Source organism: Triticum urartu, chromosome 3A, assembly GCF_056163025.1.
Source record: "Triticum urartu cultivar PI428250 chromosome 3A, HENAU_Tu73, whole genome shotgun sequence".
In the NCBI taxonomy this organism is placed as follows: domain Eukaryota; kingdom Viridiplantae; phylum Streptophyta; class Magnoliopsida; order Poales; family Poaceae; genus Triticum; species Triticum urartu.
Window position 1 is genome coordinate 356,309,308 of NC_141875.1, and position 11,688 is coordinate 356,320,995.

The following is an 11,688-nucleotide window of genomic DNA, read 5'->3' on the forward strand; positions in this document are numbered from 1 at the left end:
CAGTCGAGGACAACCAACAACCAAATAATCATCTCCCGTGAGGATTTCCCGCCTTTGCCGAACGGAGTTACTGAACAAACCTGAATGTTTCGTGCCATCTAAGAGAACTGTGAGATTTGCTGTAAGCCTATACAAATGCATTAATAAGTACTCCCTCCGTTCCTAAATACTCCCTCTGTAAACTAATATAAGAGCGTTTAGATTACTACTTTAGTGATCTAAACACTCTTATATTAGTTTACGGAGGAAGTACTTGTCTTTCTAGGCATTTCAATAAATGACTACATACGAAACAAAATAAGTGAATCTACACTCTAAAATATGTCTACATATATCCGTATGTAGTAGTCATTTAAAATGTCTAGAAAGACAAATATTTAGGAACGAGGAAGTAGACTATAGTAATGAAATACAATCAGAACTTACAAGTACCAACAGACATGCTGCACAGAGAAAAATTTCAGCCTAAACAACAGAGTTGTTGAACCACCACCTCTACCCTGAATGTTTGTCTCATTCGTCAAACAAAGAAGGCCCAAAGGTCACCCAGAGAAAAGAAAAAACCCACACGCCCAGCACACCTTGACAGGTTTACTGTAAGCATGTATAGTCACACTAATCCATTAGTTAGTTGATCGTCAAAGAGAGAATCGAAATCGTCTACCCATTCTCTCCCCGCATTGTTTTCTTTACCAGCGCAAAGCAAGACAGCTCAAAGTTTGTGTAGTTGGGCATACCACCATCACTGCTTTTCTGTTGGCAAGCACATGCAATGCAATATACGCAACGACAAAAGGATCGAGCCCACCCGACACAAATAAAAGAAACAAAAGTCACATTAAGAAAATGCATTGTTGCGTTGTGATTGTGAATAAATACTCAAAACGTTAACAGTACTACTCCCTCCGTTCCGAATTACTCGTCTTAGATTTGTCTAGATACGGAGGTATACGGAGGTATCTAGCACTCTAGATACCTCCGTATCTAGACAAATCCAAGACAAGTAATTCGGAACGGAGGGAGCAGTATAGTACTCCGTATGTGCTAATCATGCACGGATTAGCTTTCTAAGGCGACATAACTAGTATAGTACTCTCTCCGTCCCGTAATTCTTGTCGCTGACGTAGTGTAATTGCAGTTTTGTAGAAAACGTCTCAGCTTTTAAAATCTCTTGCTAATCAACCCCCCACTTCCTCCCTTCGTCGCCCGCGGCGGCAGCGACCCGAAGCAGAGCGCGGCGGCAACAACCCGAAGTAGAGCGCGACGACGGCGACCCGGAGCAAAGCGGCAGGGGCGAGAGCCAGCGAGGGACAACAGTATTACAGTACAGAGAGGTTGGACCGCAGGTTGTGTCCCCAAAAGACCAAGGTTTTTTTTTTTTGTAAAAATGCCAGTGCGACAAGTACTAGTAGAGTGGTTGAAGGATCAATTTTATTTGGCTCTTGAGTACACACGGAAGGATCCTGCGGAAGCTTCCAATTGCTTTCCGGTTATGGCAGCTGACTAAATACTAGTACTAGTATTGAGGCTAATGATGCGACAGAGATGCTGAAACGTTTGAATAAGTCAGATGTGTTGGGCTTCACACCGAGCCGCAATACTTGGATGAATCATCAAGAAGTAGTACTAGTACTAGTAATTAACAGTGTAACTCGTGTAGGCCCATGGCAGTTGAAGGACACATGATTCCTGACAAAGATTAATAAATAAGTGAAGAATTATGTGTACATATCGCTTTCTCTTTCGGACGAATGAGCAACAGCTGTGCTTGGCTCGGCCACAAGCCGCCGTGGGCGCAGATAGGTACAAGCGAGGCATTGAATAATATATTTTTAGTTTTAATTGATGTGGTACGTGACACGGTCCAACGGCGGCGTGCCATCTACCGATCACAAGGAAGGAACAAATCACCGGTGCATGAGCATGAGCTGGTGACCGACCGGTGATTATAAGGCAAAGAAAAGAACATCCAGCGGCTGCCGGCCGCCGGCGTCGACAACAAAACTGAGTAGCGTGTTGTTGATTGTTTTCGAGATAGCTAACCGCTTATTCCAAGCGGTAACTGAATAGCGTGCGTTGTATTCCTGTGCAGCTAACCGGGCCATGTGTCTATTTGGCAAAAGAAAGTGTCACGGGTGGGACGTGAGAGCCGGCGTTAAACGTGGACCCGCTTTGGCCTTTGCGCGGCAGTGCGCGTGTCCAACGCCCTGGCTTCGCGGCGAAGCAACGGCGAAATGGGTCGCCAGCGCTAGCCAGCTCTCTATGTTTAGCAATGGCCGTTACGCGTACGTCTGTCTGTCCGTCTGTTTATACGTGCAGCTGCAGCAGGTCGGTGATGGTCTACACGAGAGCTTTTGGTTGCATTGCATGTACCCAGTTCACACCGTTGAAGCAGCACGCACGCACCAAAAGCGTCGCCATCGATCATTGATGGGTTCTACTTTTACGCGCGAGCTGTACAAACTTACACGCTCAGGATCAGGATCACGCAGGGTCGGCGTGTTTCGGTGCCCACCTTGCCTAAAAAACGGACGGTGTGAGGTCCCCTTGGCAGCAAAGGCAAAATGTGGACGGACGTCGTACGCGTCTCAAAGCCAGCCGCAACTCGCAGCCGACACGTTTGCCGACCTTGCTTCCCACCAAACTAAGAGCATCCGCTAAACTTTTTTTGCGGGCGAAAACATTCATTAATCAAATGGTAACAGTTTTTACAATCATCTTTAATGGTAGTGCTAATCTCCGGTGGTACATTTGCTAGCCAACACGATGTGCGAGTCCTATCGCAGCCATGGCATGTCCAGCTTTGTTCTGCAATCGGCTAATTTTACTGACTTCAGTTTGTCGCTTCTTAACCAGGTTAGAGATATCTCTTACTTGATACCATAAAATTTGTTTATGGGATACCGTAAATCGATTTTGCGGTACCGCGCACGGCACAACAGAATGAATTCTCTAACATGCATTGCATAATTTAAACATAGCATTTCCCGTCGCAAATATTTGGCAGGAATTAAGATAGAGTTCATCACAAACTTGACACATACGAGAACCTAAAACTAACTACTCATCACCATCCTTTTTATACGAGATCTGATATACTCCCTCCGTCCATGAATAAGTATACATTTAGGCCTCTTTTGATTCATAGGATAGGATTATTATAGGAATAGGAATCTTATAAAAAATGAGATGACATGTATCTCAAATTTTATGAGTAGGAATAGGAAACAAGATGTCATTTGGTTGACATCAAAGGAATTTTTTCATTAAGTCTAGGCTCTTTTTTATTTTCCTATGAAACGTGGAGGATAGAAACCAATCCTATGTAGGAATAGGACTCCATTCCTATGAACCAACGAGCTCTAAAGGAAAAAATCCTATAAGAATCCTATCCTCTAGAGTTCCTATGAAATTCCTCTAAACCAAAGGAGGCCTTAGTTTTGTCTTAAGTCAAAGTTTTAAAACTTTGACCACCTTTCTAGGAAAAAGTAAAAGCATTTATGACACCAAATTAGTATCACTAGATTCGTCTTGAAATGTACTTTGATAATATAGCAATTTTATGTCATACTTCTTCCGTTTCTAAATATTTGTCTTTTTAAAGATTTCAAATGGTCTACCACATACGGATGTATATAAATATATTTTAATGTAGATTCATTCATTTTGCTCCGTATGTAGTCATTTGTTGAAATCTCTAGAAAGACAAATATTTAGAAACAGAGGGAATATATGTTACTACTATTTTCTATAAAGTTAGTCAAAATTTTAAAACTTTGACTTAAAACAAAAGCTAGATATACACTTATTCGCGAACGGAGGGAATAGATGCTCTGATTCACTACGATGCACACCTCACTCTATTTGTCACTTCTACCGCTTCATTTAAATTTGATTGAAACCTTAAAATCTTCTACTCCTGCTACTTATCTCTACTCCTAATGAAGTAGTTGGTAGTCTCCGTCGGTCAATTTTCGTCCCATCAGAGACGGTTTTTTTCGTCCTCAATCCCACCTCCCGCATCCCCTCGATTACCCCCTCCGCCCTCGAACCAGGAAATAAAAATCGGTATGCTCCCACGATGCCAGTTGTGAAACACTACGGTTTATGAACAGAAAATCGTCCTAAAAAAATCTACGACGATTAACCTACAAAATTAAACTTACGCCCCGACCGCCGCCCGCGGGTCGCCCGCTCCCTCGCGCCCCTGTTGCTCCCTCCTCGATCCCGATCTGGATCGAGGGGACGAGGAGCTCCTGCCTCCCCGACGGCCGACCTCCTCCTCGTCCTCCTCGCCCCGCCGCTGCGTTCGGCGCCGCCACGGCCTCTGGAGCCAGGGAAGCCATGGCCTGAGCTCGTCCTCGAGGTCCCCGCCGCCGTCTCCTGTAGCTTCTGCCCCGCCGCCTCACCGCCCGAGCTCGCCGTCGCACCAACCTCGGCGCCGCGCCGCCGCCGGCTCTGGTCGCCTCCACCTCCGCGCCGTGAGGAACCCGCCACGCGCGTCAAGGCGAGGCGCCTCCTGGGCTCCGTCCGTTTCCAGAGCGAGCGCCCGCGAATACCTAGCTAGCCGCCGCCGTCGTGACCGTTCCAGCCACCGCCAAGGTAAGGTGCTTTCTCCATCTTAATTTCCTTCCTTCCCCATCAAGGTTAATTTTGATGCGTACTTATGTGATTTTGGTGTTGCTCATTGGATTTGTATACTACGTACGTGTGTCTTCGATCTGCTTCGTTTGGATACGTTGTTAAGTAATTCACATCTTCCCCGTTACAATACGCGCATGATCTTGTCTTGTGATCTCGGGTTTATATATCTGCTTGCTTAACATCTATCCTACTGCCTGAAATCAGCAGTCAATTTGTTCAGGAAAAGAAATCCACTTATTAGGAAGTAAAGTGAAGCAACCATATCGATCCATCAATTTATTCATTGTATTTTGTTCATAATAGCACACATAACCTGTCATGTTGTTAGTCAAATATATAGAGGTAAACGTACTCACTTAGGGAACTTCACGTGATGCACTTATTTTCTGAAGCTTCATACTAACCTGGTCATGCAAATGTTTTAAGAACCTCACGTGATTCACCGACGTATGCGGGTTTCAGGAACCTCACTTCATACTAACCAACCTTGGAAGTTCAATCGATCTAATTTTTGTCCTTATTACCCTCCCAGGAGAGAAGGATCGTCGGACATGAGCGGAGTCTCCTACTCCATAAGGTCTCCTCGTTGTCTTCATTTCTTGCCCACGGCCTCGGAGAGCAAGGTCATTTTGGCCAATCGCGCGAACCGCATGTTACGCTTCGACACCATCGACGGTTGCAGCTACATTGATACAATGCCTAGCCTCCACGGGTACAAGCACTCGCCGCTGGCCATCTCTGTCCCTCCGACGGACTTGCACCTCCTTGGACGGCGATGACACCGGCAACCTCTACAGCATTGACGCCCACCTGCAAGGTCACCCCCCGGTCCTTCCCCGACATCATCAGTACGTTATCCTCCCCGCTGCACCATTTCTCTTTCGGTTGGGAGAGTAGTTCTTGACATTGCCACATGTTTGATCAGGCGAGTACCTCGGGGCAGAGTCCGCGCTACCGTACCTGAGCCCCTACATGTGTGGCGAGAACCTGCTCGTCGGCGCCAACTTCGTATCCGCCGGCATCGGCATCCTCAACGACACAGGCGTGCAATTCGCAAGCTCCACGCGCGCGCACGCACACATGCTCGAATCAGGTATACGTATCTACAATAATGCAACGGAGATGACAATAATGTTGTACGTGTACGTGTGCGTGTGCAGGTGAACATCATCAGGATCGCGCAGCAGTTGCAAAACTTCCAAGACTACCAGCGGAGGCTGGCGGCGTACATCGGCGAGGACGCGGCGAGGGAGCGCATGAGCCAGTCGCTGGTGCTCATCACGCTCGGCGGCAACGACTTCGTCAACAACTACTTCCTGGTGCCCTTCTCCGCTAGGTCCCAGCAGTTCGAGATCCACGACTACGTCCCCTTCATCATCTCCGAGTACAAGAAAGTCCTCGCGGTAATAATAATTAACCTCTTCTCTTACTTACCACTAATCAATTCCCAAACATGCATAATTTCTGCTCCAAAACATAATTGCATTTGTAAAACATGATTAGCATTCAAGGTGAAAAATTGCCAGGACGTTTTTTGTCTTCTATTTTGTCAGTATGGTGCACAGGAGTGGTAGGCCTAAAATTCCCAAAATTAGACAGGGAAATGAAATGCTTGCTGCATGCCGGCTAGAATAAGGTAATGTTTGAACAAATTATCGATGCTTGGTGCACAAAAGTGTCTAATGTAGACTTCTGATAGACTCATCTTTTGATAGTCACCAATAACTGGGCTAAGCCCCTAATAATGATAAGATAACTGGGCCAGGCCCATAACTGCCTGGGCTGTAATATAGCCGGTCATAACACCTTCCCATCTCCACCCCTATCATTAATATTCTGCTTAGTGCGTGTTTTGGGAAGATCAGGCTACATGTTGTTCTATACTTCTTTACCTTTGAAAAGTTCTTACCTTGGTTTTGATACATAATTTAGCATGGGTAAACTAATAAAATTTAATCTGGTTTAGATGATGTAATCAGCTAGAGAAGGATAGGAGCTTGCACAGAGTTTTTAGTAGAAGACGGCGTAAATTGTGGTATTCTCCGCAATCTGGAAGTTCTTCAGGTGAGTGACATGATTTAATTTGGAGAGGCACGAGTTAGGATGCAGTCACATATTTTTAATGGTTTCTTCCTATTCCTTGTGATATTATCAAGATTTTCTAATTGAACTGAAGTTCTATAACCTTCCAGATCCAAATCCTACTTCAGAAAGTGTATATGAAGCAAAGGTCTGCACCTACATGTTATCAGAAGTCAGGTCTTAGACAAGGTAATGTTTTTCTATCTGATGAACTAGACAAGGTAATGTTCGAACTTGGAAGTGATCAAATCATATGTTTTGGTATGCAAGAGTGTAAGCTAACTATTGTATATACATGTTGCCTCTACATTTTCAGTTTCTGCTTGTCTAATGTAGAAATTGTTAGGTGTTTTATACTGAGCCATCTGCCATCTTGGCTTGTCTTATACTGAGCCATCTGCCATCATGTATATTGATTGCGATTGGATTTTGGAGTGCCATGGCTTCCAATCTTACTAATCAGTTGTTAGGTGTTTTCGGCAAGAATCTTTTTACCAACAAGGAGGATGAAGACGGGGATTAACCCAAGGCAGCGGGTATGGTCTCCAGGTCTTTTGGTTATGTTTCCAATTTGAATTCGTCAAGTTGAGTTGTTTTCTACACGAGATTGCAAGGTCGGGTAGCATATTTAAGTTTCTAGCGCAAAAATATTGCCATCATGATGGCGTCATGAACTTAATTTAGTCATGTTGCCCATCAAATTTGCATATTATAATCATATATATCTCTAATAGAAAGTTGCTTGCTATAAGAAATGCTAATGGTACCTTTTGTTATTCATACATTCTAAAATCTCGCTGAACATGGGCTTCCTTTAATGTTCTATCACCTCCTTTCTACAGTATCCTGATTTTATGAAACAAACAAATGAACATGGATATGGCATCACTAGAAAATTTGGTCCTTCGGATTTCAAATACCCATATTTAGTTGGACAACTATTAACTCAGACTATACTGCTTATCTGCAGTATAACGCCCTGACTCTGAACTCTTTATTTGCTGAAAAGTAGCACCTTAATGTCGTGTTTATATGTTCCAAAATTGTAGGGAATACTACTTCAGTGATGAGGATCTTTCGATGGATGTGTATTCACTGATATTATGCTATAGGTTATCTCTCTTTTGGGTATCTTCCTTTCTTTAGTAACTCAAATTTCCAGTTGGCAACTCAATTTCCCATGGCTTGGATGCGGAGGGGTCGTGGCATGTCACATAGGTGTGCTCAGGTGATGCTACGGCAAAGGGCGGCGGCTCGGCTGAAGAGGGTTTGTTCGGCAGTGATGTGGCATGCTCGGGCCCATGTGCGGATGCGGTGGAGGGTGACACCGTGGCTACGACAGAGGACGACGCTGGGCACATGGGTTGGGCCAGGGCGTTGCTGCAGACTCGGTATCGAGCGTGGCTGGATGCTCGGCTGGGTTACTGGCCTCCGCATCGCCAGCGTGCTTGTCCTCCGGTGTGGCTGCACAGTCAGGCCAGGGCATGGTTGGGTCCTTGGCCTCGGGTACATGAGCTTATCCAGAAGGGTAAGTGTCATCCTGGTTTGATCTCAATGCAACATATAATACTTAGTGTTTCTTATTCTGCACATGATCATAGTAATGGTATTGTGTGTGCCACTTTGTCCAGAAGGGTGATACATTTAGGATTTGCTGGCATTTTGTTATGTCCATGATGGATTAAAGGGGCAGGAAGAAATTAAAATTACAAATTTTACATGCGAAACCATAGAGTTTTAATGTTTTTGTACAGATTAATTGCTCGAGCTTTTTTCCCCTTCTCTAATCAACATGATTGTTATGTAAGAAGGTAGCTCGTTACATGCGCAGGCACATCTAAATATTTCATTGCTAAACATCAAAGAAAGCAACCAAATATTTCATTTGTTTCCTAATGATGATATTTGGTGTTACTTTTTTTGTTAGGCTGATATGGAGGACATGTCGTGTTGCCATTTCCATCTGCGAACAGGCTCCCAACTTAATAAATTGGAATGTGGTATGCTCTATTGATTAATGGAGATAATTTGCTCATGCTACTCTCTAAAAATATTACCAATGTTGTTTACTGCAACCTGGAGATATAAGTTACAACTTCTGATTATTTGATTATTGCAATGTTGTTTACTGCAACCTGGAGATACCAATGTTGTTCACTGCAACCTGGAGATACCAATGTTGTTCACTGCAACCTGGAGATACCAATGTTGTTCACTAAGTTGGGATGTTAGCAGCTTATCTGTTATTCGCATAACAGATCAACCAGATGACAAACAAACCTTTGTAATCAGGTACCTGACAAGAAGACATTTTATCACATGATAAAAGCACTTACATGATGCTCTTAAAATGGGAGTTAGATTATGTATGTTATGATACTGGTCAAGTAATTTTGTCTAATTATCAAACTATAGCAAACCACTTCATTCATATAGTTGTTTGTCTCACCGGTATTTTTTGTCCGAACACATTATCTCAACATAAGCAGAACATGAACAATTGTGACACCGAGTTAATTGATACTTCGTTTTATACATAGACCTTTAGGAAATAGAAACCGAGGATTCTAGGTAGTAATTAAATTGATTAGCAACCCACTTACCATTAAGTTCTTCATTCGAATTATTTTAATTGTTAACACTTCAAAATTGTGACACCAAGTTAGTTGATACTTCGTTTTATACATAGCCCTTCAGCCCATGTTGATCATTGCTAATATAATGAATAGGTGTGTTCATGGTTTAAATAAGCTTTACTGTTTCAGTATGTATTAAGTTATTTGTTAGAGAAAAGACGCGGCTGAGCCTGAGAAGGGATCTAGCTTGGCTGATAAAGCTGCAACATCCAACATAACACAAGAACAACATAAAATGGAAAGATACATAGGCGCTCGAAAGTAGCATAAAATGGAAAGATACATAGGCGCTCGAAAGTAGCTTACTACGCCTCGACATTTCATGCCAGAGCCAACCAGTGATTTCTCCCGATCTGGATCCCCACCCCAAGCTCCGCCCGCAGTCTGAGGCCTGGCCAGCCAGCTAGCTCGGCCAAAATCCGGCGGGAGGAAAGCACACCGAGCAGGGAAGATGAGTAGCTACCAGAATTGGCACCGTCAGCCACCTGGCCAACTATGCCATGGCCCTAATCCACCGCTGGTCAGTCGACCAATCAACAAGACCATCAAGCAGAGGGGTTGTCACCCTAGAACTAGGGCTCTCCTTCGCCGGGCAGGAGCAGCACGGGCCCCGTCGCCACAATCCCCAGCTGCATCATGAGCTTGCCCGGCGCCACCCTCCTGTGGCGGCTAGGAGGGAGGAATGGTTACGTCGGCGGGAGGGGCGGCGCACAGGAGGGGGGTTGTGTCCACCTTTGGTATTAAGTTATTTGTTGGTTCTGCTGAAACTTATCTTGTTCCTTAGTTGAATTAGACATCAAATATACAAGCTTTGTTTTTTGTCAGCAAACAGGTGAACTAATAAAGGAAGAGTTCTTCCATGAATAGTAGTACATTTACTATGCAGATGATCTGGACAAGTAATCAAACAAGTCAGCACTATCTCACTAGGCAGGTTATTATTTAAGATATTTTCCACTTCTGAATCTTTGCTCAAATCGCTCGATCATTCGGTCTATTTGTTGATACCGTACAATGATTATCAATTTTCGTTGTAGTCCAATCTTTGTTGATTCAGGAAGATGGCCCTGCTCAACGAGCTCAAGCAGCGTCCACGAGCAAGGCCATCCACAACGGAAATGTTGTGACTAAAGATAATTATACGCATATTCAGTTATATATATGTAGAAAGTTTCTGTATTTTCTTTTAGTCATTACGCAGAACACTCAATATTCAATATTAGATGACACATTGGCCACATCATCCAGTAAATTTGTTAATCATAATAAATCATGGACGGTTGCTGATTTCGGACATAGAATGCTAATAAGTTACAACCTCAACCTCAAGTAATCTGAGAGTATTTAGATTTTGATGCAGCTAAACCTATCCAGCACGATGCGCAAACTCTTCTTGATTGCAGCATGTTAAAATGTCGACATTTCCCAGGTATGCATTTATTTGTAGTGTACCTGTGAAATATTGTGAGAACTTGAGTGTTACGAGTATACTGGTTTTGTAGCTAATCTTTTTCCAGTTTGTGCAGAGCATCAGGAACCTTAATGTCGAGAATGAAAATTCTAATATCAATAACTTACCTATTTTAATATTCTTTGAGAAACACCGTTGAAGAATACAAGTTACAAGATATACTTATTGTTAGTTCTTCGTCGACACCTACTATTCTTATTGAACCTTAGTTGTTAACAATATGTAGTACTCTAGGAACAATGGACAGAAGGTTCTGTTTTCCAGTTGATTCTACTAATGTTGGCTCTACCAAAGTATCTCTTCTGCATGATATCTGCTTAAATATGGAAATGAGAAAGTTAGTATCTCGGCAGCAAGCAGGAACTTAGGCAATGATGTAGGAGGATCCAATTCTTTTGGACTACATTTTTGGATTGGTAGTGTATATTCTGATATTTTTTAAACAAATGTGAGGAGTGGAAGTTGTAAAATTACTTGTGTGGGTGTAGCGACCAGACCTCAAACGGTCTAATCTCTGTGTTCAGGTGTCATCTCTTGATCAGTAATGCTGACACCACACAGTATTTGAAGGATTTATAACAGAGTAGCAATTGCACACTTATTACATCGAGTGTCTCAAAAGAGAACTTATTAGAATAAATATGGCTTAAGGCCATCTAATAACGATAACAGCAGAAGGCTTGGAAGATAAGTGAGTCCATCAACTCCAACGGCATCACTGAGTATAAAACCACGACCTAAAATTCTTTAATCGTCGTCTGAAAAGTCCGCAACATTAACGTTGCAGTCCGAAACGGGTCAGCACATGGAATATGCTGGCAAGGTAACACATAGAGAGTAATGAATTGAAACATG

At 43.3% G+C, this 11,688-nt stretch overlaps 1 protein-coding gene across 23 annotated transcripts; it reads left to right on the forward strand.

Annotated features, from left to right (window-relative positions):
• Positions 1-4,093: 4,093 nt before the first annotated feature.
• On the forward strand, positions 4,094-11,140 carry LOC125543800 (uncharacterized). Of its 23 annotated transcripts, none has more exons than XR_015618924.1 (11): positions 4,096-4,602; positions 5,177-5,492; positions 5,570-6,047; positions 6,611-6,708; positions 6,837-6,915; positions 7,197-7,262; positions 7,889-8,254; positions 8,654-8,726; positions 8,868-9,018; positions 10,723-10,791; positions 10,880-11,140. XR_015618924.1 is itself a non-coding variant. In XM_087547066.1 (11 exons), the coding sequence occupies exons 6-10, from the start codon at positions 7,233-7,235 to the stop codon at positions 10,903-10,905; spliced, it is 564 nt and encodes a 187-aa protein (XP_087403192.1). In that variant the 5' UTR covers positions 4,096-4,602; positions 5,177-5,492; positions 5,570-6,047; positions 6,611-6,708; positions 6,837-6,915; positions 7,197-7,232; the 3' UTR covers positions 10,906-10,949; positions 11,024-11,140. The 23 variants fall into 23 exon arrangements, 6 of the variants coding, with proteins under 6 accessions (XP_087403192.1, XP_087403190.1, XP_087403191.1 ...); XR_015618925.1 differs by having other exon boundaries at positions 10,889-11,140; XM_087547066.1 differs by lacking the exon at positions 8,868-9,018 and having other exon boundaries at positions 10,880-10,949; positions 11,024-11,140.
• Positions 11,141-11,688: the final 548 nt, after the last annotated feature.